The sequence below is a fragment of the Eleginops maclovinus genome, chromosome 11 (assembly GCF_036324505.1).
Source record: "Eleginops maclovinus isolate JMC-PN-2008 ecotype Puerto Natales chromosome 11, JC_Emac_rtc_rv5, whole genome shotgun sequence".
Classification (NCBI taxonomy): Eukaryota; Metazoa; Chordata; class Actinopteri; order Perciformes; family Eleginopidae; genus Eleginops; species Eleginops maclovinus.
Genome location: NC_086359.1, coordinates 10,405,066 through 10,428,987, shown reverse-complemented (window position 1 = coordinate 10,428,987; position 23,922 = coordinate 10,405,066). Strand labels below are relative to the sequence as shown.

The 23,922-nt window shown below is 41.5% G+C and overlaps 3 protein-coding genes across 3 annotated transcripts; 1 reads left to right on the top strand and 2 right to left on the bottom strand.

The window, feature by feature from the left end:
• Positions 1–5,521, bottom strand: htatsf1 (HIV-1 Tat specific factor 1). Its single transcript, XM_063894989.1, is given in 11 exon segments — positions 1–919; positions 922–1,077; positions 1,562–1,699; positions 1,890–1,979; positions 2,063–2,159; positions 2,258–2,421; positions 2,596–2,750; positions 2,844–2,891; positions 3,056–3,281; positions 3,666–3,830; positions 5,311–5,521. Coding segments are annotated over 10 exon segments (1,350 nt in total). The 5' UTR covers positions 5,311–5,521; the 3' UTR covers positions 1–808.
• LOC134872159 (uncharacterized) lies at positions 5,515–20,717 on the top strand. The gene is made up of 7 exons (XM_063895318.1): positions 5,515–5,885; positions 6,320–6,444; positions 6,716–6,927; positions 10,035–10,166; positions 12,048–12,190; positions 18,781–18,992; positions 19,807–20,717. Exons 1-7 carry the CDS (start codon positions 5,736–5,738, stop codon positions 20,123–20,125), a joined length of 1,293 nt encoding a protein of 430 aa, XP_063751388.1. The 5' UTR covers positions 5,515–5,735; the 3' UTR covers positions 20,126–20,717.
• On the bottom strand, positions 20,624–23,708 carry bnip1b (BCL2 interacting protein 1b). Its single transcript, XM_063894990.1, has 6 exons — positions 23,557–23,708; positions 23,006–23,098; positions 22,736–22,827; positions 22,272–22,379; positions 21,902–22,020; positions 20,624–21,756 (listed from the first exon to the last, which is right to left on the bottom strand). Exons 1-6 carry the CDS (start codon positions 23,638–23,640, stop codon positions 21,560–21,562), a joined length of 693 nt encoding a protein of 230 aa, XP_063751060.1. The 5' UTR covers positions 23,641–23,708; the 3' UTR covers positions 20,624–21,559.
• Between the last annotated feature and the right edge of the window lie 214 nt (positions 23,709–23,922).

Genomic DNA, 23,922 nt, shown 5'->3' with positions numbered 1-23,922 from the left:
TGCTAGAAATTCAAAAACGCTTTATTTAGAACATTAAGGATCTTATTGACAAGAAGCATCTAAAGGGACTCTGTATTTAATATGTCTCTTGCTCTGCAGCGATCTGAAACATAAAGCAACACATTCATTTGAAACATTTTTGAATTATGATTTAAAATGGGAATAAAAACTTCAGGAATAAATTGTTTTAAATACTAGTTCTTATTGTTCATTCTTATTTTAAATGAAAAGTATATTCAAATGATCATGGTGTACTTTTTTTCCGACAATCAATATCAAAACATAAAAATATTCTGAATCTGTAGAACACAATTTGTACCCGGGACATCTCTGCAGCATGTTCTTTACATTACATACAATATACTCTGTCCATGTTGTGATAGTGAAGCCCTTATTTAAAAACTGTCCCTTTGAATTCAGCTCTAAAATTATGTTCCAATAAATAAATAACAAACCAGAGCAAAGTAGGCATTTGAAATGAACTGTAATTAGTTAACTGAACAATTTTCTACATCGCATATCCAACATAACTTCAGTCCATTGTCTTTTGTGAATAATTGATATTTTAGGATTTTCAGAACAACACTTAAACTGTAGACACACTGAAATACATGGAAAGCTGTGCAGGTCTATTTACAATGTAAATCAAAAAGATGAAAATAGGGAAGACAGAATCATAATTTTATTTTTCTACATTACAAAACAGCTCCACCTCGCCTGCTCACCACAGAGGTTTGCCACAGTTCTCATAAAAGCAGGACTGTCCTAATTGGTTGCCACTGGGAACCAAAAATGTGTATGTAGACATCTAGGCTTCCTCATCGTCACTTCCTGCCAGGCTGCTGTCTGTAGATCCTGCTTCCTCCTCCTGTTTCTGTTGCAGTGGTTCTGTCTTTGGTTGCTGTACAGGCTCTGTGGTGCTTGGGGGTTCTGTGGGTTCTGTAGTGGTGTTGTTAATGGTGGTGGTGTCGCCCTCTGCTGGCTTGGAGGTGTTGTTTTGCTGGCCCGGAGTGCCTCCTCCAGGAAAGTAGACCAACCCTTTAGTCGCTCCTCTCGCTCACGGGACGTCTCTTCCACCTGCACGATAAGAATTGTGAAGAATTGCAAATTCAACATTACAATAACTCAAATATCAAGTGAGACCAGTAGAAGGAACCTAAGAACTGCTCGTGATAGTCAAAGTTGGGTCAACGATTGTTCCATTTTTACATTACATGCTGAAAAACCACACAAAACACCAGTTCTACAGTGAGGCTTTCTGGGTACAATTTATTTTAAATAATGGCACATTTTTGAGAAATATATCTATATTTGCTAGAACTCATTCTTGTCATTAGAAATGGTATGACAATGAATAAATCTACCTTTTGTCTTTGTGTGTTTACAATGATTTGGCGATCAGATTCTAAAACTTTTTTTAGATATATAAACTAGATAGTCATGACAGTCTTTCACGACATCATTTTCCTGTTAGTTTTTAGCAAAATCTTAAGTATTCCAGTGAAGACACATTTAAATAGACCTTGCTAACAGCCCATTTTGGATAGAACATTTGGTTTACCTGATAGTCTGTCGTTCCATCCCAAAGCAAAGCAACGAGCTGCCTCCCTCCGAACCACCGCCCATTGAACGACTCAATGCAGGCATCGGCTTGTTCGGGCTCCTTAAATGCGACAGATGCCACGCCATCTGGGTGTCTCTGCATCACAAACACAACCATTACATTGCCTTGTTTTTATGCTGCTGCAAGGAAAACATTTCCCAAATAGGGATCAATAAAGTACTTCTATCGGTCTATCTATACACCAGCTCTTTATGATGCCACTAATATCAAATTCAAACCTTTCGTTCTACCTTGACTACAAAACAGCACAATTATATTAACTCACATCAAAGAGGATGACTTTCTTGACCTCCCCAAACTTCTCACACTCTGACCGCAGATCCTCACGATACTCGTTCAACTCCAGCGGGTCTTCCTGCAAAGACCAGAACCGAGGCCGCAGAGATTAATACCCAGAATGGACAGTGTGTTTGTGTGTTTGTGCCTTTCTCTCCTTACCTCAAAGTCACTGGGGTGGAACATGTTCCTAATAATGACCACTTTTTCATGCCGCTTCCTCAATTCTCCTTGCCTCTCTGGCCTCCAGTCCAGCTGTCTACAAAGACACAGACGGAAGAAATGCTCAGTTACTTGTGATCTCTTAATCCAATACAGGAGGTTAAAATTAAAAAAGAATAAGGAAGAATACTTTACTTTTGTTGCGCCTGCATCTTCTTCCTATACTCTTTGTTTTTCTTCTTCTTCTTGCTGACATCATATTGGCCCTTTAGCTCAAACCGTGCTGCTTCCACGTGCAGTCTGTAACCGCGGACCTCTGACTCGTCAATCAGACGCAATGCCAATGCCACAGACTCCTTCTGCAGAGAATCACAAAAACACAACACTGTCACTTCACTGGAGTGTAATGCAATCCAAACTAATAATTGAACTCTGCACTGTGTCATTCAAAGCTCATATCCATGAGTAGTTTATCGACATGTGTGTGTGGAATCTATAAATGAAGCTTAAGGCAAGCAGAAGGACGGACAAACCTTGAGATAGCAGCAGAGGCCATCTCCCTTCAGATTTCCCTCTTTGTCCTTGTAGAGTTTGACTTTGTACTCTTCAGTGATGGGGTCCCTCATAAGAATGCCGCACTTGGACATTATGTCAACAAACTCCTCAGTGCTGACATCAGGAGGCAAGCCTAATGAGAAACGTATGAGGAGAAAAATCAGAGAGACAGTGAGATAGGATGAACAGTCAGTGACTCAGCGGTCTCATTGTTAAAGATACCAACCTGATACGTAGACATTTGTGTTTTTAGTGTCCTCGATATCGAACCATCCTACAAGCAGGAAAAAGGGAAAAGGCATTTATCAAAAGAAGTGTTTGTGTAAATCATTACTTAGAAATTTACATACACCAATGAATTTAGATCTCCCCGGCTATATACCATTTGTGTGCTAGTTGCTGCCCTGGTTTTCTTTGTTCTTGTTGATTTCACTTTACCTTGTTCTGCTTTCCTTTTCTCCCCTTTCTGTTTGGCTTCTTTAGACTGCTGGTCTGGGTCCTGGTCCTCAGTTGCCTCTGCTGGTTTCTTCTTTCCTGATGACTTGCTGTCTGTTTCTGGGGCTGCAGTGTTGGAGCTGCTCACTGCAGCGATATTGGCATCGGGATCTCCATCTTGAGTGAAGCCATAGTTGGCCTGGTAGGCTGCAATGAAGTCCTCTGTTATCTAGAGAAAAGAAGCAGACCTGCTTAACATCAACATGGAAACTGTCCCTGGTTCAAACATGAAAGAGGTCTGCAAAAAGAAGTGACATTTGCCTTTAATGCTTCGTCTTGTGAGTTGGTTAGCAATGATGCATTTTATTGCCAACCGTGAACCTTACGACTCGACATTTGTGTTGCTTTGACATAGCTACCCCAAACGGAGCACAGTATATTTTACATGTCAGTCAATCATGCAAATAGCAGATCTAAACACAACATAATCAATGTAGTCAAAATAAAGTCACATACATGTAGAAAGAAGATCTGACGCTCAGAAACTGAGATACTACAAAGAACAAATATGACGTATGAAAACAAAAACTGAGAGGTAAAGAAAAGCTCATACTTTAGGGAACCAAGCCTTCTTTTCTGGGTCCCAGTCATAGACAGTCCCATCCTCTGGGTCAATGTAGGTGTTGGCGTCGGGGCCATCTGCGTTTCTCCGCTCATACATTTCCTGCATCCGCAGCTGCTCCATAAAATCTTTGTTGGCCATTGATGGATCACTCATCTGCAACAACAATGTTCAAATATTCAGGTCAACAAGCCATTACATTTCAGCATGAACACAACAGTTTTATTATGCCCCAATGTGGCAACACTGAAATCTTGTTGATTTAAAAGAAAAACTAAATACTATGCATGGTTGAACATTAACATTAATGTGCATGTGGCCGAAACAGCATAGTAAACGCATGTGCCACAATCCTGGACCAGTGCTATAAAATAATCAGCCCAATTCTACAATACCCAAATCAAAAAATAGTTTGTACACAACAGATAATATGTTGCTACTGTTACAGCCTGGTCAGTCGTCGATGATTAATGAACTGACAGCTTACATATGTTAGGAGATGTTGGCCGTGGTTAAAAGGCTGTTGAGACTCAACTCACATCTGGGTAATCTATTTATGCACGTTTTGTAACATCTTAATTCAAATTTCAAAGGCTTCATTGTCATATTCACAGTAACTACAGTGTACTTATGGCAATTAAATGATTTAGGTCCAAGACCTCTCCAACAATGCAACATAAAAATATAGAGGACATAAAACTAAAAACTATCAAAATAGTGCAAGAAGAAACAGAGTAGGGGAAAAATCGTGTACGGTTATATTGCAAGACAAATGTGCAAGTAATGCAGGGGAAGTCAAAACAAATACACTAAGATATTATATTGCAGAGAATGTTGCAAGTGACCAAACAAATGCAAAAAGATAAACAAGAACATAATGCAAAATCCAGCAGTGGCTCAGTCAGTAGGGGCTTGGACTGGGAATCGTAGGGTCGCCGGTTCAAGTCCCCGAACAGACTTGAAAAATGGAAAGTGGACTGCTACTTGGAGAGGTCCCAGTTCACCTCCTAGGCCCTGCTGTGGTGCCCTTGAGCAAGGCACCGGACACCTCCAATCCCCCCCCTCCCCATTGCTCCCCGGGCGCTGCACGATAGCTGCCCACTGCTCCTAGTACTAGGATGGGTTAAATGCAGAGGACTAATTTCACTGTGTGTGCTCTGCTGTGTGCATGTATGTGACTAATAAAGAGGGTTTCATCCTCCGATTCTATCTAAATGAAATACTGTGCAGTGGTAGTAATAAATAAATGTGTGAGATGCAAACAGATCAATGGTATGGAGTTAAGAAGGCACTTAAGAGAGCACAGGCGTTTAACAGACGTATGACCTGTGGGATCAAACTGTCTCTGAGGTGGTGGTTTTGGTCCTGATGATGTGGATGTAAGTATAGAGACAGAACATCACATAGACAGAAGCACAGTGCGTGGGGTCTTGCTTTGGGATTCTGAGGGTCGGACCCCTTTCGGACGAAGTGCGTTAAGTGGACTTAAGGTTTGTGAAAGGCCAACACCCCTGTGACAGTAGGGTATTACATTTAAAATGAATAAAAAATAAATTACAAAACGTGTTCTTCTTCTTTTGAAGTAACGTAGCAATGTAGTTGATGTTAGCAAACATAGCTAGTTAGCTATCATTACCTTTAACGACAGTAGTCCAGGCGATCTAAAAAGCTGGTTGGTGTGACGGCTAACAAAACAGACTCTCACCGTCTATATACCCAAATATAAAACACAATCGGTTTGTGTGTTTTATTTTGAATTTAAGATTAACGTAACCGCTCCGCGCTAACTAACGTCTACCCTACACCACCCGGGATTCAACTAAGTACTTCCGATGTCAAATCAAGGTTACAATGCGCATGCGTGACAACTGGGTATAAAGCGCTCGATATGTAAAATCGCTTCTACCGCTTCACCATAAAGACGCCCTGCTCAATAGAAAGTGCACATCAAACGCGCGTTCACTCCGCCTTCTGCACGTCTTGTCAAGAAAACAAGCGTCACTGGCCAGATTTCAAGTTAGCGGTTAAGCTAAATTAGCAGATCAACTTCTGCTGTTTGTCATGGCGGAGGGAAGCGCTAACGTTAACGTAAGTGCAGCCAATCTGCCTCCGGGAGACCCGCAGCTGATAAATATGATTGTGGAGCATCTGAAAAACCAGGGGCTTTTTGATGAGTTCCGTCGGGACTGTCTCGCCGACGTTGATACAAAGGTAACTCACCAGCTAACACGGCTATGATCAACGTTATTTCAGACATAAAGCCATGTGTAGCTTGTGTTGCTCAATATTGTTTTTACATTTAATGTGGCTGTAGCTAGAGCTAGTATTTGACTAGCTGCTAGGTTATTATGAAAGTTCATTGATGTCTCCATTAAAATTATAATATAGGAAGCAGGCGAACTCTTTCAAAATGACATGTCAAATGCTCCTCATGGATGTATTACTCAGTTTTTCCTCTAAAGCGGTTATAGATTTGCAATTTAGGTCTGTCTTAAACAATGCCTGCAGACATATTTTAAAAAATAGCATACATTGTGTATATCGCATTTTATTTTTATGTCAGATTAGATTTTACATCGGAATATGGTCCACTGGATAGAACAGGTGTTTTATGACCAAGTTTGAGTCATTGCGTTTTCTTCCAGCCTGCCTATCAGAACCTGCGACAGAAAGTGGACAACTATGTCACTTCCAACCTGAGCACACAGGACTGGAACCCCTCCATCAACAAGAACCAGATGAGGAACGGACTGAGACAAAGTGTTGTTCAGTGAGTGTTACCTTTACTTTCTAGTACTTGCCCTCTGTGTACAGTGTAAAGGAATACATTTGATTGTTTTAAATAGTGTTGCTGAGAATCGTTATGAGCTCTAAAAAGGTATTAACTCCATGATGATTAAACTGATCTTGGTTTTGTACCTGTGACTTTACCTAACCAACTTATCATGAGCAGCTTGGGGGGGAAGTATTTAGTAAATGTTAAAAATTACTGTGTTTCTTTGACTCCTATTTGTCTCTTCATTCTTTTCTTTTTTTTCTAGATCTGGCATGCTGGAGTCTGGGGTGGACAGGATCATCACTCAGGTCGTGGACCCCAAGATGAACCACACTTTCCGGCCACACATAGAAACTGCCATCCACGACTTCTTGTCAGGGGACAGGAGGGAGGAGAACGCCTCAAGTTGTAACTCTGCACCGTCTGAACAGATAGAACTGCAGGAAGCCCCGTCTGCCTCTTGCCCCAAAACCCCCTGAGGTCCATTTAGAAACTGAAGTACAATGTAAGAGCAAGAACAAGTACAGTAAAGACAAAAAAGTATATTTGATCTTTGCTTCAGGTACACATGGTGTATGGCTGTGTTAGCCTTTTGAAAGGTGCAGCATTAGACATAAGGAGGAAGAAGAAGATGAAGAAGACCAACAGGGGATTGTTTGTTTGCAACAGACTGGAGTCAGGAGGAGTGTTTCTGCATTCAAAATGTTCAGCATGTGATGTTGTAACATGTCCTGTCAGTGCTGCACAAGGCTACTGCTGAAGAAGTCGGAAAATGTGATGCACTCTTACTGCCCTGCGGGGCTTTGCACATAAGAAAAAAAAAGGCACAAACCCGGATTATAATTTTTGTATTCAGTCAGGAGGAATAAGATCCAGCAGTTTCCTTCCAAGTGAAATTGAATTGTTTAAAAACATTTAAGTAAATAATAAATACATGTCGATCAGTAGAAATCATATTCCCGTCTCACTTTTCTTATTGTACCCAGTAAGAACAGAGCATATAATCATAAAATAGTACCACTAGGTGGGGTTGTTTTTCTCAGGTAAGCATTTAAAAGGCTGAATCTGCCAAAAAGTAATCCTAGTATTATATTTAGAGGCATCCCCCATATTCCACCCCCAGAAACATACATATGTCCTAGCTGCACATTTAAGATCATACAATAACTGTTTGATTATGAGAAGATGCACAACGTGGAAGTCATGAATTACGTTGAGTGATGAGTGACTCGTTTCCTTTTGTATGATCCACGGACGTACTGTTGTGTCAGGAGGGCAGACTTGCACTCCAGCTATTTGTTTTTATTCTGGATTGTAAAATCGACCTTGCAGAGGCATGCATAACGTTCTTTAAGCATGTGTGTGTTTAAAGCTTGCGCAACTTTATTGATTAAACCACTTGTTTTTTAGCACGAGACTGATCCACAATTTTCCAAAATATGTGTCAACAAGGGTGTTTGTAAATCTGCCCTATATACGTCTTTTGTTTTCTATGTGTCTGTGTGGAATATGCTTTAAGGATTAAACTGAACAAATTGAAACATTGGATGAATATATTATCAAAGAAGGTAACTACTTAAGCTGTTGTGTTGAACTTTAAAACCAATAAATTATGCATTAGAAATGTTCAAACAAATGTCACACAAATTACATATGTTTTCATTGAACTGTCTGGAAATATGTTAGAACCTCAGCACACAAAACTATTTGCAGTTGTTTTTTGTGTGGGAACTTATAAAATAACCATAGAAAAACCAGCATATTGTCATTGAAGTCTAGTCTAGGTCTAGTGAACTGAAAACACAAGGGCAAAACAGTCAAGAGATCAGAGTTCATAAATTCAAAGGTTATGGTAATGTTTCCTCCTTCAAAGCAGACACTGAATGAACATAATGTATATACACACAAATCCAGAGGCATGCGTGATGTTTACGACATGATCGAGTGAGGGACCTCTGTGTGTACTGTTTGCACAGTGGTGTCTATGTGCATTAGTGTGTGATTTTGGACATGTGAGTGTTCATTGTCGGGGTGAAGGGTCATTGCGTGGGTGGTCATCAGGGGTTGTGTGAGGGAAGCTGCGGGAGGTTGTTTTGAGCATGATGAGACAGATTGAACAGGAAAGGTCAGGGAAAATAAGTCCTTCAACAGACGTCCAAACATCAGCCCCCCTATAAGAGAAGGTTTTCCCTCACTGGGCCTCTGCATGGACACACACACATAAACACACCCTGGCATTGTACCTTGACCTCTTGTTCTTAACCCTGTTTAGGAAGGCCTGTTAGATGTAGGGTATATTAACCTGACGAGCAAGGAATTAGGAATAGTTTGGACTTGCGCAGAGACAGGCCACCGTTATGTGACCATGATGTCACATGACTGTGGCCCATCTCTTTGTAGTTGTCAGGGATCGGAGGTCATGGCTGTTATGAGTCAAAACACAACCACAACAACTAGGCTGAGAGATTGATGTTATACAAAAGAAAAAAACAAAGCTTTACTCACCTTGGACTGGCAACACAAACCTGTTTCTCTTTGATGTGACCACTCTAGCTTGCGAAAACACCAACAGTTATAATAATAATCTAAAACTAAAATGTTGCAAGTAAATATCTTGTGTCATATCCTGTAGAGATTTAAATAGTTGACCACTCCAAACTACAGTTACATATTGTTTGATCACAGACATTTTCAACCCTGCTTTTTTTGCAAGGTATGTTCGACTGAAGTATCAGACACAACTCTCTATAAGGCCAGCTGTTGGCAATCACAAAGTTGGATATAATAATAGTGAGCATCTGGAATCTAGATAGTAGAAAAATACATCAATATTATAAACATTTTGACAGGAGATGTATCTATATATAAACTATGTCCCTGTGTATAAGCATATTATAAGCTTATTTATATGAGCATGTCAGAAAGATGTGATGTAAAAAAAAAGATTCAGTGCACAAGAATGCAGCATTATAAGAATTTGTAAAACCTGACCCCCTTCACAGACTCTCTTTCAGGCTGTGTGCTCCTGAGACGTTCCTCATTGCACGTTTCCCTGCCAGGAAAGCAGCTGCTAACCCTCAAAGAAACACACACACACAACACACACACAACACACACACACACACACACACACACACACACACTGGCTGTCGGGTTAATTGAGTGTGGATGTCTTGAGTGGTTGACCTTCACGTAACCCCACATACTGCAGAAGAACAGGAAGACCTTATATGAGCAATTTTGAATATTATAGCACCATGTTGAATTATACATAGTAAAATTAAGCCAGACTAAAGACAAACCGTATAATCAAGCTCTTGTTCCTTCACAACACAATAACTGTTTCTAATGATATTTTTCTTTTTTTTTCTTCTACCAATAATACAGATTTGGTTCCAGTTAGACGCTCGTTCACAGGGCTGCGCAATGATAGGTGGAGGCAAACGTGAACGTGCAACGCTCGTGCTCGTGTTATATATATCAGCCTTCATGCCCCAATCGTACTCTATAGTGGAAACTCCTCTGCAAGACTATCGTGTTTCAAACAAAAAAACGTTTCTAAAGCTGTGACTAGCTGAACTAAATTATGCCGGCGAACGTCTCCGCTGTGATTCTTCTGCTGCTGGCCTGTCAACAGGTGCTGACCATGGAGCTGCATGATGTCCAGGAGAAACCACTGGGCCAGGCCAAGAGACGCCTCTCTCCGCAGACCACAGGTGAGTTCTAACAGCAGCTGCCCCCCTGCATTCACTCTCTGTCACACTGAATCCATATTCAAAATGTTTGTCATGTCTCCAGAAAAACCACTAAGGGTGTATCAGTCACTGGCCCTTTAATTGTTAGAAAGTATTGGATTCAAAGTATGAGCAAGGGTGCCAAAAGCAATCTCTGCAGGATGTTTTTGGTGTGACTAAAACTCTGACATATCTGGGAGGCTATGGTTACATTTTTGCATGTCATTAAAAGTGTATAGCTCGTTTTTTGCACATGCAGTGGATTTAATGTTTTTAAAGCACTTCTTTAGGCTTGCTTTAACTCTGGGATAGACTAGTTTATGTGTGGTTTCCTTCTGGATCCCAATGTGCAGTGACACTGTCATGTCTAAAATTGATGATATGCACACGTAGATTCATACAAGTGTATTATTACTGACAGTTTTGTTGCAGAGTAATAACTGTGCTCCTTCGGTGCGTCTGCGGTCAGGTGAGGTGAAAGGTACGCTTTAAGACGCATGGTGACATTAACTTCTATATGTGGGCATATCATTGCGTCGTAAAAATCAGTTTAAATTATATCACATCTCCGCCTGACGTCTGTCTCGCACCGTGCAGCAGAGCTCTCCTCTCTCTGTGCTGCTGTGTGGGTGGCTGTAACTCAATGCGCAGCTCCGGAGCTCGATCCTGTCGAAGCACATTCCCCCCGTACCAGCACCTCGGTCCCGAGCTGACTTGCGGGCTGCACAACATCAACATCAGCAACAACCCAAAGTATAGACATAAAACAGCAAAAACCGCATAAAACATTTTTAAAAATCCGATATGCAGAGTGGGAAGAACATTTACTCAAGTACTGTACTAAAGTACAATTTTGAGGTAGGCTATTGTACTTTACTTGAGTATTTTCATGATATGCTACATACGTTTACTCCGCGACTTTTACAAGGGAAGTAACGTAATTTCACAGAAAAGCTTTACAAAATTAATTTAAAATATATATATATATATATATAAAATTAATTTTAAATATATATATATATACCTGATGCAACAATATTATCTAGAAATGTCCCATATATAACTATACACACACAAAGACACTTATATGCAAAATGATTACTTTTACTTGTTATACTTTAAGTACATTTTGCTGATAATACTTTTGTACTTTTACTTAAGTCAGATTTTGAATGCAGGAATTTTACTTGTAATTAAGTATTTTACTTTTACTAAGGCTTCCAAATACTTCTTCCACTCTGCCGACATGCTGGTCCATATATAAATGAATGTAAGAATCCAAACATAAAATGACCATAATCTCCACAGTTATAAAGGACAGAAATCTCTATTCTAAGCAATAACTTCATTTCAATTTGAATAAAATGAATTCATGTATAAAAAACTGACATTTGAAACATGGAGGTTCCTTACAATCGTATGCATCATTATGTACTTCTCAAACAATAATGAAACATTGGCTTCTGCAAAGGGAAAGCAGGTTGAGCCTGCTGCCTCCTCTAGATTATTCAACCTCCCATCATTATGTCCTGCTGTCCACTGCAGTGTAGCCTGTGTTGTATAGGTACACTTCAATTGGTATCAACAAGACATATACAAGAACATTGAAATTATAACTGCCTAAAATTGCATGAAAGACAATTCACACTACTCTCTGCAAAGCTGATGCAGTGCAATATCTGGACATGAGATGACAGGAATTTACCAAGGTCACCCTGACATGTGATATCGTTGTAACTAATGACGTTTACTTTTTTAAGGTGGAATACATCACAGTAGCACAAAAGACGGGCAGCAAAACTGATTTTGAAGACATTTGTTTCTATCACTGTATGTCAACACTTCTCTGTTTCTCTCCCTTAGCGGAAATTCAGAGTTGCCTGGTGAGTTCAGGGGATGTCGGCTGTGGGACTTTTCAGTGTTTCAACAACAACTCCTGTGAAATTCAAGGTCTGCACCAAATCTGTCTCACTCTGCTGCACAACGCTGGGCGCTACGACTCACAGGTGGGGAGGAGAAAGGACAAACAGACACCTCAAAACACGTATTAAGAGTAATTGTTTACCGTTTGACCCCCATCTGAACTAGATGACATAGTCTGAAACTGGGTCCAACAGCATCTTAAGGCAAGATTAGATCAGAAATATTGGGAAGCTTGTTTTTATTTCCTTTAATCCCTTCAGTCATTACAGTCATTTGTGAGGAATGTTTGCTGTATACGGTGTAGTGTATAGTTATGCATGCTAGCACTTGATACAGAACCAACTGAGGCGGGAAGTGAAATGAGAGAGGGAAGAGTGTGTATACTTTACTAGAATAGAAGGACATGAGGGAGTGATGCAATTATCTCCAGCATGATCAGGCACAGTGGATGATGTTCAGTAAGGATCTGTCAGCGAGTGAACTGGATGTTAAAAAAAGAAACCAGCAATAACAGAAGATATTTAAATGCTAATATCTTGGTGAATGTGTGCCCTTGTGACATGGCTACAAGCAGTATTTTTACAATGCAAAAACTCAAATGACATTACAAAAGAAGTCCCTGGTAGGATAAACATACAGAGAATTATCACCTGAATCTGAAGGTTTCAGCTCAATTTTAAGCTGTCTCACCAGCAACTTCACTTTATTATGGTTAGGGATTACTCTCACTACTCTATATGTTTCTTTTTATGCTGCAGAAGATCACTGTTTTAAGTGACAAGCTCTAAAATAAATTCTAATAAACACTACCTGCTCAACAGCAAACTGGAGACAGACAAAGCAAACATCTAGCTGGTTACCATAGTGGAACCATTAGCAGCTAAAGAGACAAATACTGTCCTCGGGAGATGGTAAAAACAAAGCTAAATGAGAGAGAATATTATAGGCTCAGTAGGTGGCCAGAAACGTGACTTCAAAAGAAATGATAAGTTTCCTGTGGGACTGTGTAATAATTAAGAAGACGTTAGCAGGAACGCTAATGTTGGTTGTTGTTCAATCTCTGTTGCTCTTGTGATGTTACTGCTTTTTGACAAATTTGAGAGGCTGCATTAAAATAAGGTCTTCCATGAAATTAACGGAAATTTAATAGAAGTCACCATGAAACCAGAAACACAAAGAATACATGTGCCTGTTAAGGAACCTAGTGATTACAATGTGTTAACGGCTATGGTGTATCACTGTAAAAAAAATATCCGTAGGGTCCTAGCTCAATTTGTGGCATTTGCAAGCAGTGGCAAGTAGCCTACTTCCGGTGGCAGCTGCAGATGCCACTACTTTCCGAGGCATCTGTGGTAACTAGTGGTAGTTGGACGACGGATGCCACTAGTTCACGCAGATGCCAGTACTTGACGACGACGGCTGAACGAGAATTACCAATTGATGCCGAGGCAAACGAATATTTAAGGTAGTTGCCATTCGCTTTCCGTGGCAAATGCTGCTGTTTTAACACTTATTTATCGTGGAAAATGTCTCAGTCAAGTAGAGGGCGCTTTCTCTGTGGAAAGTGTAATATCTATAATAATAATAATTGCTTATAATATATAGGGCCTATATGTTTTCATATTTCATAATAAAATGTTACTAACTATCATCATGTGTTTTAAGTACCTTACTGTTTAATATATACATCCAAACCATTATTACAGTATGTAACATTCAGAGTGCATTTTCGACTTCTGAACACTTTGCTGGGAGAAATATACGTAACGTAAAGTAGTGGCATCTGCCGTAAAGTACTGGCACCTGTAGTGGCATCGGCTGCTACCACTGGATTTCGAGTCAAACAAGCTGCACCGTTACCAGCATTTATAACACTTTTGTGCAACAATAATTATGATCAAATTGCCTTCCGTGGCATCTGCAGTAAGTTGTGGCGTCTGCGGCTAGAGATGCCACTACTTTGCGGCAGATGTAGTGCCATCGGCTGCTATGATTCCGAGTCGAACTAGCTGCACCTTTACCATCTTTGATAACACTTTTGTGCATCAATAATTATGATCCAAACATATATGATTCTGTGATCATATACAGAGTCGTTTTACTTTAAGTATATTTTGATGCGAATACTTTTCACTATTACTTAAGCAACATTTTGAATGCAGGACTTTCACTCGGTTATTTTCGGTAACCACGTGATGGACTGCCGATGACAACCCTTCCGCATTTCAAGGTTTTATATTTGGTCACGTTTACTTTTATTATTATTATTATTATTATTATTATTATTATTATTATTATTATTATTATTATTATTATTATTATTATTATTATTATTATTATTATTATTATTATTATTATTATTATTATTATTATTATTATTATTATTATTATTATTATTATTTTCATTGTATTCATGTTCTGTGCTTTTTTAAAACACTGCACATATTTAAAAATGTTGGACAAATAAAGTAAATCCATCCATCCATCCATCTTCTCCCGCTTTTCCGTCAGGGTCGCAGAGGTAACAGCTCCAGCAGAGAGCCCTAAACTTTCATTTCCCTGGCCACATCAACCAGCTCTGACTGGGGGATTCCATGACGCTCCCAGGCCAGTAAAGAGATATAATCCCTCCACCTGGTCCTAGGTCTACCCCTCGGTCTCTTCCCAGCTGGACGTGCCTGGAACACCTCCCTAGGGAGGCGCCCAAGTGGCATCCTCACTAGGTGCCCGAACCGCCTCAACTGGCTCCTTTCAACGCGAAGGAGCAGCAGTTCTACTCTTGAGTCCCTCCCGGATGACTGAACTTCTCACATTATCCCTAAGGGAGATGCCAGCCACCCTGCGGAGAAATCCCATTTCGGCCGCTTGTATCCGCGATCTTGTTCTTTCGGTCATGACCCATCCTTCATGACCATAGGTGAGGGTAGGAACGAAGATGGCTCGGTAGACAGAGAGCTTTGCCTTCTGGCTCAGCTCTCTTTTCGTCATAACGGTGTGGTAAAGCGACTGCAGTACCGCTCCCGCTGCTACAATTCTCCGGCCCATCTCACGCTCCATTGTTCCCTCACTCGAAAACAAGACCCCGAGATACTTGAACTCCTTCACTTGGGGTAAGGCTTCATTCCCTACCTGGAGTGGACAGTCCATCGGTTTCCTGCTGAGAACCATGGCCTCAGATTTGGAGGAGCTGATCCTCATCCCAGCCGCTTCACACTCAGCCGCGAACCAATCCAGTGAGTGCTGAAGGTCACAGATCGATGAAGCCATTAGGACCACATCATCCTTAGCCCACCGAACTGCAGACCCCCTCCCCCACGACTACACCTCGAAATCCTGTCCATGAATATCACAAACAGGATTGGTGACAAAGCGCAGCCCTGGCTGAGGACAACCCTCCCCGGAAATCGGTCTGACGTGCTACCGAGGACCCGGACACAGCTCTCGCTTTGAGAGTATAGAGATTGGATGGCCCTGAGCAGAGACCCCCTCACCCCATACTCCCGCAGCACCTCCCACAGTATCTCCCTGGGAACCCGGTCATACGCCTTTTCCAAATCCACAAAGCACATGTAGACCGGATGAGCGTGCTCCCAGGCCCCCTCCAGGATCCTTGCGAGAGTGAAAAGCTGGTCCGTCGTTCCACGACCAGGACGAAAACCGCATTGTTCCTCTTCAATCTGAGGTTCGACAATCGGCCGGACCCTCCTTTCCAGCACCTTAGAGTAAACTTTCCCGGGGAGGCTGAGTAATGTGATGCCTCTGTAATTGGCACACACCCTCTGGTCGGACGGCTTCCCTGACCACCGGTGTCCACCAGGAGGTTCGAGGGTTACCGCCCCTTGAGGCACCTAAGACCTTGAGACCACAGTTCCCCGCCGCAGCTTCGGCAATGGAGGCTTTGAACACCGCCCACTCTGGTTCAATGTCCCCAGCCTCCACAGGGATGCCTGAAAAGCTCCACCGGAGGTGTGAGTTGAAGGCCTCCTGGACTTGGGACTCCTCCAGACGTTCCCAGTTCACCCGCACTACACGTTTGGGCTTACCAGTTCTGTCCAGAGGGTTCCTCTGCCACTCGACCCAACTCACCACCAGATGGTGATCAGTTGACAACTCCGCCCCTCTCTTCACCCGAGTGTCCAAAACATGCAGCCTCAGGTCCGATGATACGATAACAAAATCGATCGTGAACCTTCTGCCTAGGGTGCTCTGGTACCACGTACACTTATGAGCATCCTTATGTTCGAACATGGTGTTTGTTATGGCCAATCCATGACTAGCACAGAAGTTCAGTAACAAACCACCACTCCGGTTCAGATCGGGGGGCTGTTCCTCCCAATCACGCCCCTCCAAGTATCTCCATCATTGCCCACGTGTGCGTTGAAGTCTCCCAGCAAGACTAAGGAGTCCCCTTCAGGAGCCCCATACAGGACTTCTTTCAGGGTCTCCAAGAAGGCGGAATACTCTGAACTGCTGTTTGGTGCATAAGCACACACAACAGTCAGAGTTTTCCCCCCCATGACCTGCAGGCGTAGGGAGGCAACCCTCTCGTCCACTGGGGTAAACTCCAACAAAGCGGCACTCAAACGGGGGCTTGTGAGTATCCCCACACCCGTTCGGCGCCTCACACCTTGGGCAACTCCGGAGAAGAGTCCAACCCCTATCCAGAAGTAAGGTTCCAGAGCTGACGCTGTGCGTTGAGGTGAGCCCCACCAGATCCAACTGGTAACGCTCCACCTCCTGCACAAGCTCCGGCTCCTTCCCCCCCCCCAGAGAGGTGACATTCCATGTCACCAAAGCCAGCTTCTGTCGCCTGAGTATGGTCCGTCGAGACCCTCTGCTTTCACTGCCACCCTTCTGGCAGCGCACCCGACCCCATCGCTGTTTCCCGTAGGAGGTGTTGCCCACGTTGCTTTTTCGGCTCCGTGGCAAGCCCGGCCACCAGACGCTCGCTGACGAGTCCTCCTTCTGGGCCTGGCTCCAGAAGGGGACACCGGGCTCCCTCCTGGCCGGGTAGCCTCGCTTTCATGTTTGTTTGTCATGAGGTCTTTTGAACCAATCTTAGTCTGGCCCCTTACCTGAGACCAATTTGCCATGGGAGACCCTACCAGGAACACAAGGTTCCAGACAACACAGCCCCCAGGTTCATCGGGGCACACAAACCTCTCCACCACGATAAGGTGCTGGTTTTCGGAAAGGCGTGATGTATTATGTCAAAATCTGTTTGTGCCTTATTTAGAAAGTATAGACCTTGGCATCTCACTGGCAGTGGGAACTGCAATCAGTTACAGCACACCCTTAAGTCTGTAGCCAAGCCTGATGACACCAGTCTACAAGTTGCTGTGTCAATACAGACATTTCTTTATGTTAATTATTTGTCGTTCTTAACTCGTAATAATACACTTGGTTTATCATCGCAAGCAGTGGAAACTCCTCTTCAGAAGCGACAGCGTCAGCTCGGCGTTCAACCTTCACTCGCCATTATTTATGTTATATTACAATATGTTTTTATTACTAGCAAAAATATAGCACGGTCATTTATTGTTAACAAACCACGTTCTCCAAGTAAAATTTAATATAAATTATAATTTAGAATCTTTTTGAAAAATAAAGATCGCACATCAGTCCTGTGTACAGATCAGTGATATTAAGTCAAGCCTAAACAGCGACATTTTACACGATAAATAAGTGTTAAAACAGCAGCATTTGCCACGGAAAGCGAGTGGCAACTACCTTAAACATTCGTTTGCCTCGTTATCCAGGGGTAATTCTCAGTAGCGGTTTTGGGCATGGGCGAAGCGGCCAGCCGCCCGGGGCGGCATTTCATGGGGGGCGGCACGAGCGAGCACTTTAAAAAAAAAAGTCATCTGGGCCGCGAAGCGGTTTCTATCTATCATATCACTGAGTGCAGAATTGGCAAATTGGCGCCCCCTGCATCTGCAGGCGCTCCTGCTTGCTGAGAAGGTGCCGTGCACTGAAGCTGTGTGAGAAGGGGAAAGGGGAGGGTGCGCGGCCGTGGTTGACAGTTCACCTCTGGGTCTCCCAAATGGAACGGACAAGGGGAACGGGGGATCCACTGTATAGAGCAATGTCACTGTCACACCTCGACTTTCTTCCAAATAACGCACATTTCTTTCATAATATTATAATTACAGGCCTATATTTCCTACACGTTATTGTTTGTCTGAATTGTGTGCATTGATTGATTCTTGAAAAGTAAGTTTGTCTTTCAGTTACATTACATTGTTATAATACAAAATTGCTGAAAGGCAAATGCCACAAAATGCGCTTGCTCTCTCTCAAAAATATTGCACTCGAAAACAACTCTCAACAATTATCTTCTCGTAATGGGACACACATGCACGTACTTTCATTCAAATGACCTGCTTTTCTAATGCTCACTATTTTTAACCAGTTTGGTTCACTGATGTAGCAAGACGTTAAAATAATAACGTGAATAACCGTCAGATTATTGTGGGTCCATGTACACAGAAAGTCTTTAGGTATTTAATTTTAAACAGGAAGTAGCAGAAGCAGGGAGTTGGCATACATCCCAGGCCAGATCTGACATTATGATTGCTCAGTTCATGCCCAGAGCCTTCAGAAATGAAACTGATTCCTCCTGTTGCTTTCCTCCATCTTCCCCTCCCCCTCCTCCTCCTGCTCCTCGTTCCAGGGTAAGTCCTTTGTGAAGGATGCGTTGCGGTGCATGGCGCTGGGCCTGCGGCAGCGCTTCAGCTGTGTGAGCCGCCGGTGCTCAGCGGTGAAGGAGATGGTGTTCTCGCTGCAGAGAGACTGCTACTCCAAACACCAGCTCTGCCTGGCGCTGCGAGACCACATGGACACCATGGGCAACCTGGTCCAGTTCCGCCTCATGTTCCCCCCGGGGTGAGAGACACACACACACACACACTAAAAATAATCTCTTAATTGATCATCGGAAGGAAAAAGTCTTAAGGGTAACTGTTACATGTTAGCAATTGTATATGTCAGTCCTTTTATCACTAAAGTAAAAAACTTATTTTAGTCACTGAATGTTTTGAAATGTCTACTGTCTTTTGGACTGATCTTTCTTGCGACTTACTTTATGACTTTTGAATTATATTTTTAACACATACTATAATTAAGCATCAATGACTTTCTTTTAGACCTTCTATACAAATACTCTATTTTTGTTACTGTTTATGCTATGATTGCTTAATGAAGTTTTAATGCAGCTTCAATATTCTATATGTTTTTATATACTATATGATGCTTTTATAACATACTAAACTATTACTTTCATGTATATTTATATGCATACTATGGCTTGTTAAATGTTTTTTTATGACATGCTAAACTTTGACTTCATGTTTTAATTCCGACATACTTTATATATATATATATACCATGACTTTATTTCGAAAAACAAAGAATTATTTTAAAAAAATGTTTTATGACCTTTTTCATGTTTGTTGTCTCTCGCTTGTAGGCCCAGACTTTTCTTGTCATGTCAAAGTAGGAAAAGCACAGTGGTAATCTTTTAAAAAGAGTTATTACTGAATTCTATTTAGACTTTAGTGTTTTACATGCTGGCTTAATGCCACGGCCTGTGTTTTTCCTTTCATGATGAGTCGAAATTGCTACTGTTAAACAGTCTAACTTTAGGTAGTTTTCTTCTGAAAGTCTCTGTTGAAAAGTTGTTTCCTCTTGTGTCTCTCAGACCATATGTGGAGCTGATGAACTTCCTGTTGAAGTGTGGAGAAGACGTCAGGCTGTGGGTCGGCCAGCGGCTGCGCGGACAGTGTGAGCAACACTGGGGGGGGCTGTGCAGCAGCTTTGGCAGCGCATGCTCTCTCAGCCAATCGGACGACCTGGAGGTTACCATCTCAACACCACCACCAACCCCGGCTTGGCCTACTGAAAGACCCCTTCAGCAGCCCGCCAGAGCCACTGAGGATGGAAACACGCTTGGTCAGCTCAACAGCACAACTGGATCTGGTTCACCTGTGCCTGAGAAATCCAATGTCACCGCTTCATAAACAGACAGGTGGTGCAGAAAGGGCTAACAAAGATGATGCACTTATTACTATTATATAAGCAGAATGAGTAAAAGTAGTGCTAGTAGTTTTGTGTTGTATTGCTGGTAAAAGCAATGCAACGTAGTTTATTAAATCTGTTGGGTATTTGTGCTATATATTACTATTTTCCTTTACATTTCAATTTGTACAAGAATGAAAACCAGTTATCTACCTCACTTCGACAGTTAACCAGTGACTGTATCCTTCAGCATAGGGCATGGACACACACGAGTAAACACTACAGGGAATCGCTCAAGGGCAGCTGAAAGTCAGTATTCTACCTATTTAAGTCTGTTTTTGTATTTATGAGGATTGTTATATTATGCACCGTATAGTTGACACATGGTCGACAGTCAGGGTGCTGTCTGCAGGAAGGGAAGCACTCTTCGGGTATGACGTGTTTTAAATATGTGTTTTTGATGTTCTACTTGAACAATCACATTTCATACAGACCCCAGGTTTCAAGCTATGTTTTGTACGTTTTTATTTAAATGAATCCAAAAATACATTTGTAAGCATTTTGATTGAAATTAAATAAACTACAATGATGTTACCGGACAAAGAGGAAGTGTGTTGATTCAGCCCTGTTCTGTAAAATAGTAAAACAGATGACCAATAAGCCATCCCTCACACGCACTCTCCGACTCAACATGACAGACGAATTTAAGAGGATGAGTGATACCACATTTCTGAGTCAGTAGAAGAAAGGCGCAGGGTAAACTCGTCAGTAACTAACTATGGCATCTTTGCAAAAGCTGTCTCGAGCAGACAACACTTTCTAGGTGTAAACACACACATATCCTAATTTAACTGATGGAAAAATAGGGTTATTGCAGACTATGGCTTAGTCCCTGGTTAGTTCTGAATTTCCAACTACAAATTCAAAATGCCTTTTCTAAAACACTCACCCCAGGTGATCAGGAGTTAAAGTAGGTATAATTGTAACATTCTCAAAGCTTTCCTCCTTGCTTTTACTCAAATGCAGCCCTTTGAATGTCTTAAGGGTAGAAAGATAGACCATATCAAATTGTGCATCGACATCTTATTATTTAACAAACTAAGACTAGATGATAACTCAATAGCTACGGAGTGCTTTAGCGATGTTTGGAACAGCCCAAGTTTGTTTAAAGCATGCTGAGGCTGTAAACCTATCACTGTTGTTGCACAAAACCTCAGAATGCCAGTTTACGATTTTTCTTTCATTCCCATTTAGTAAAGAAACATGTTGCATTTTGATGATCCTTAAAACAAAGGCCACTTGACTCCGTTTCTTTGTCCAGAAGTTCAGTCTCAATGTTAATTCCAACTACGTACTCACGTTTTTACTTCATACCCTAAAAGTCCTTGTGGTAACTAGGAAACATTCTTCCTGAAGTGTGTTTATTAGCAAAACAGCTAAATGAAGGGAAAGAGACGCTTCTTAAGGATGTAGAGGACGGTGGCGAGGAAGAGGGCCAGAGCGAGGAAAATGAGCAGCTTGTCTGTCAGCTCACGCCGGTTGTACTTCAGGATCAGTTTCCTCCCCAGGTGGATGGTTCCTGTCATGCTTTTAAACTCCTCGTTGGTTTCTAGCACTGTCCTGGAGGAGGTGGCTGTGTTAGGAGGAGGAGAAGGATTAAAGAGGGAAAAATATTGTTGGCTAGTGTAGGTGGTAATCCGGATATACCTTATGTCAATAAAATATAAATGACCAAATTCACCAAAGACATGTACAACTTATAGTTGCTGTTTTTTTACCCAGAGTGCCGATGGTGTCCTCACTCTGCTTCACTTGTTCAGACATCATTCTGCTTATAGACATCAAACTCTCTGTGATGTTGCTGCTGGTTTCCACAAGGCATTCTTTTGTCACCTTCCTGAAACAAAAACATACACACACACACACACAGAGCAGACCACTGCTGATGAATGGTGGCCATCACTAATATGTTGTGTATACAGTATATTGTTTGTAGCTAGTTAAAGTTACAGAAATGTGTGTTTCTCCTGGATCGTTTCTTTTAAGAGCATGTTTCTACTAGCAGAGAGAACCCTACATTAATATTTGCTATAGGGCTGATAGACTCGTCATTTTAGCGCCACATTAGATCCTCAGAATTGTACAAACCTCTGTCTGGTGCTCTGGTAATCTCCTCCACGCAGAAGCTCATCCTTCTCAGTGTGGTCGATGCAGAGTTTACAGGCCAGGTTTGCTTTCCTCCACACTGTCTGGTTACTGAAATCCAAAGAAATAGCAAAGTTTACATCTCATCTGGCTTGTTGTTTCTGAATCTGCTTAGTTTAGTAATGTTATATAAGTCGACATAAAAACATTTTTGGGGGGATAACAATAATAAAAAAATGTCTGCCTCTCAAATAAGGAGTTATGAACTTGAATATGTTTTGGCTTTGGACTTACAAAAGAAGATCTAAAAACATAATTCTTCACAATCCTTTGATATTTACAACATCCACTAATCTAAAAATGATCTGCCAATTAATCTTTAAGAAAAATGCATTTTAATGAACTGGACTGGACTGAACACTGACTTTTTATTTTGATTGATTGTTTTTCCTCCTGTCTAAACACACCTCAGCATTTGTCTTCGCTGGCTTTCTGTCTCTGCCAGGATTGCCAGTCTGTCCGTCTCTCTGTCCTGCTCTCTGGCCATCTGTTCCAGATCCTGACAACAGCACATTCGTACAGATATATAGACAATAACAAGTGGTTATATATGTGGTACATACTATACTAAGACTTAGTTATTATTTTTTATGACATACTATATGATGAATAGTTTTAATGCATTGTAACATACTGTACTATGATCTTTTTCTGACATCTGACATGTGAGGCCTGACCTGTATTCTGAGTCTCAGCTTGTTGAACTTCTCTTTGACCTGAGAGTTGAGCTCCATGAGAGTTGACTGAGGTCCAGGACAATCCCTGATGTCCTGCAGGTGACACACACACACACACACACACACACACACACACACACACACACACACACACACACACACACACACAAAATCAAATCATATTTGTATTCATGATTATATTAAGTTTATAAAGATCTGTCTTAGCTCAACTACACAGAAACACAACACTAACGACTTTCGGAAAATAAACCCCGACATGAATCATTTGAAGGAAACATATTTAATAATTTTTAAAAAGAGTTTCATTACTAAACTTCTGCATCTTTCTTTCTGTGTCTCTTTTAATCTTGTTTCATCGTTTAATCGGTAAGCTAAACACTGTATACATACAGACTATGGTTAGCTAACGTTAGCTTCACTTTGTTGTTGTGACGCCTCCACGAAAATCTTTACAGAACAAAACCGAAAACCAGCATGAGCATAAAACATTTTCAAAAAAAGCCAAACCACAAGTTTGGTTTTTTTTTTACCTGAACAAGTGCCTTAATTTCCAGGTCATACTTGATAATTTCTTGGCCACAAATTCGGACGTGGACATCCGCGGAAGACGCCATATTTGTTATTGTACGGCCAGTTGTAGGTTCAAAAAGAGAAAGCGCTCTCCTGAACGCGAAGCAATGAATCTGCTATACTGATGAGGGTGATGAAACGCACAACTTTTCTTAAAATGAGGTTACTAAAATATACTGTTAATATATAATACAATATATAATCAAATGTATAGCAATTAATATATGTATAGGCTACATAATATCATGGACAAATTCTCAGTAAATGTGTGTTAATTTCAATTGTATGAAAATAAAGTGAAAACATTTTGTATCAATCAGTGATTA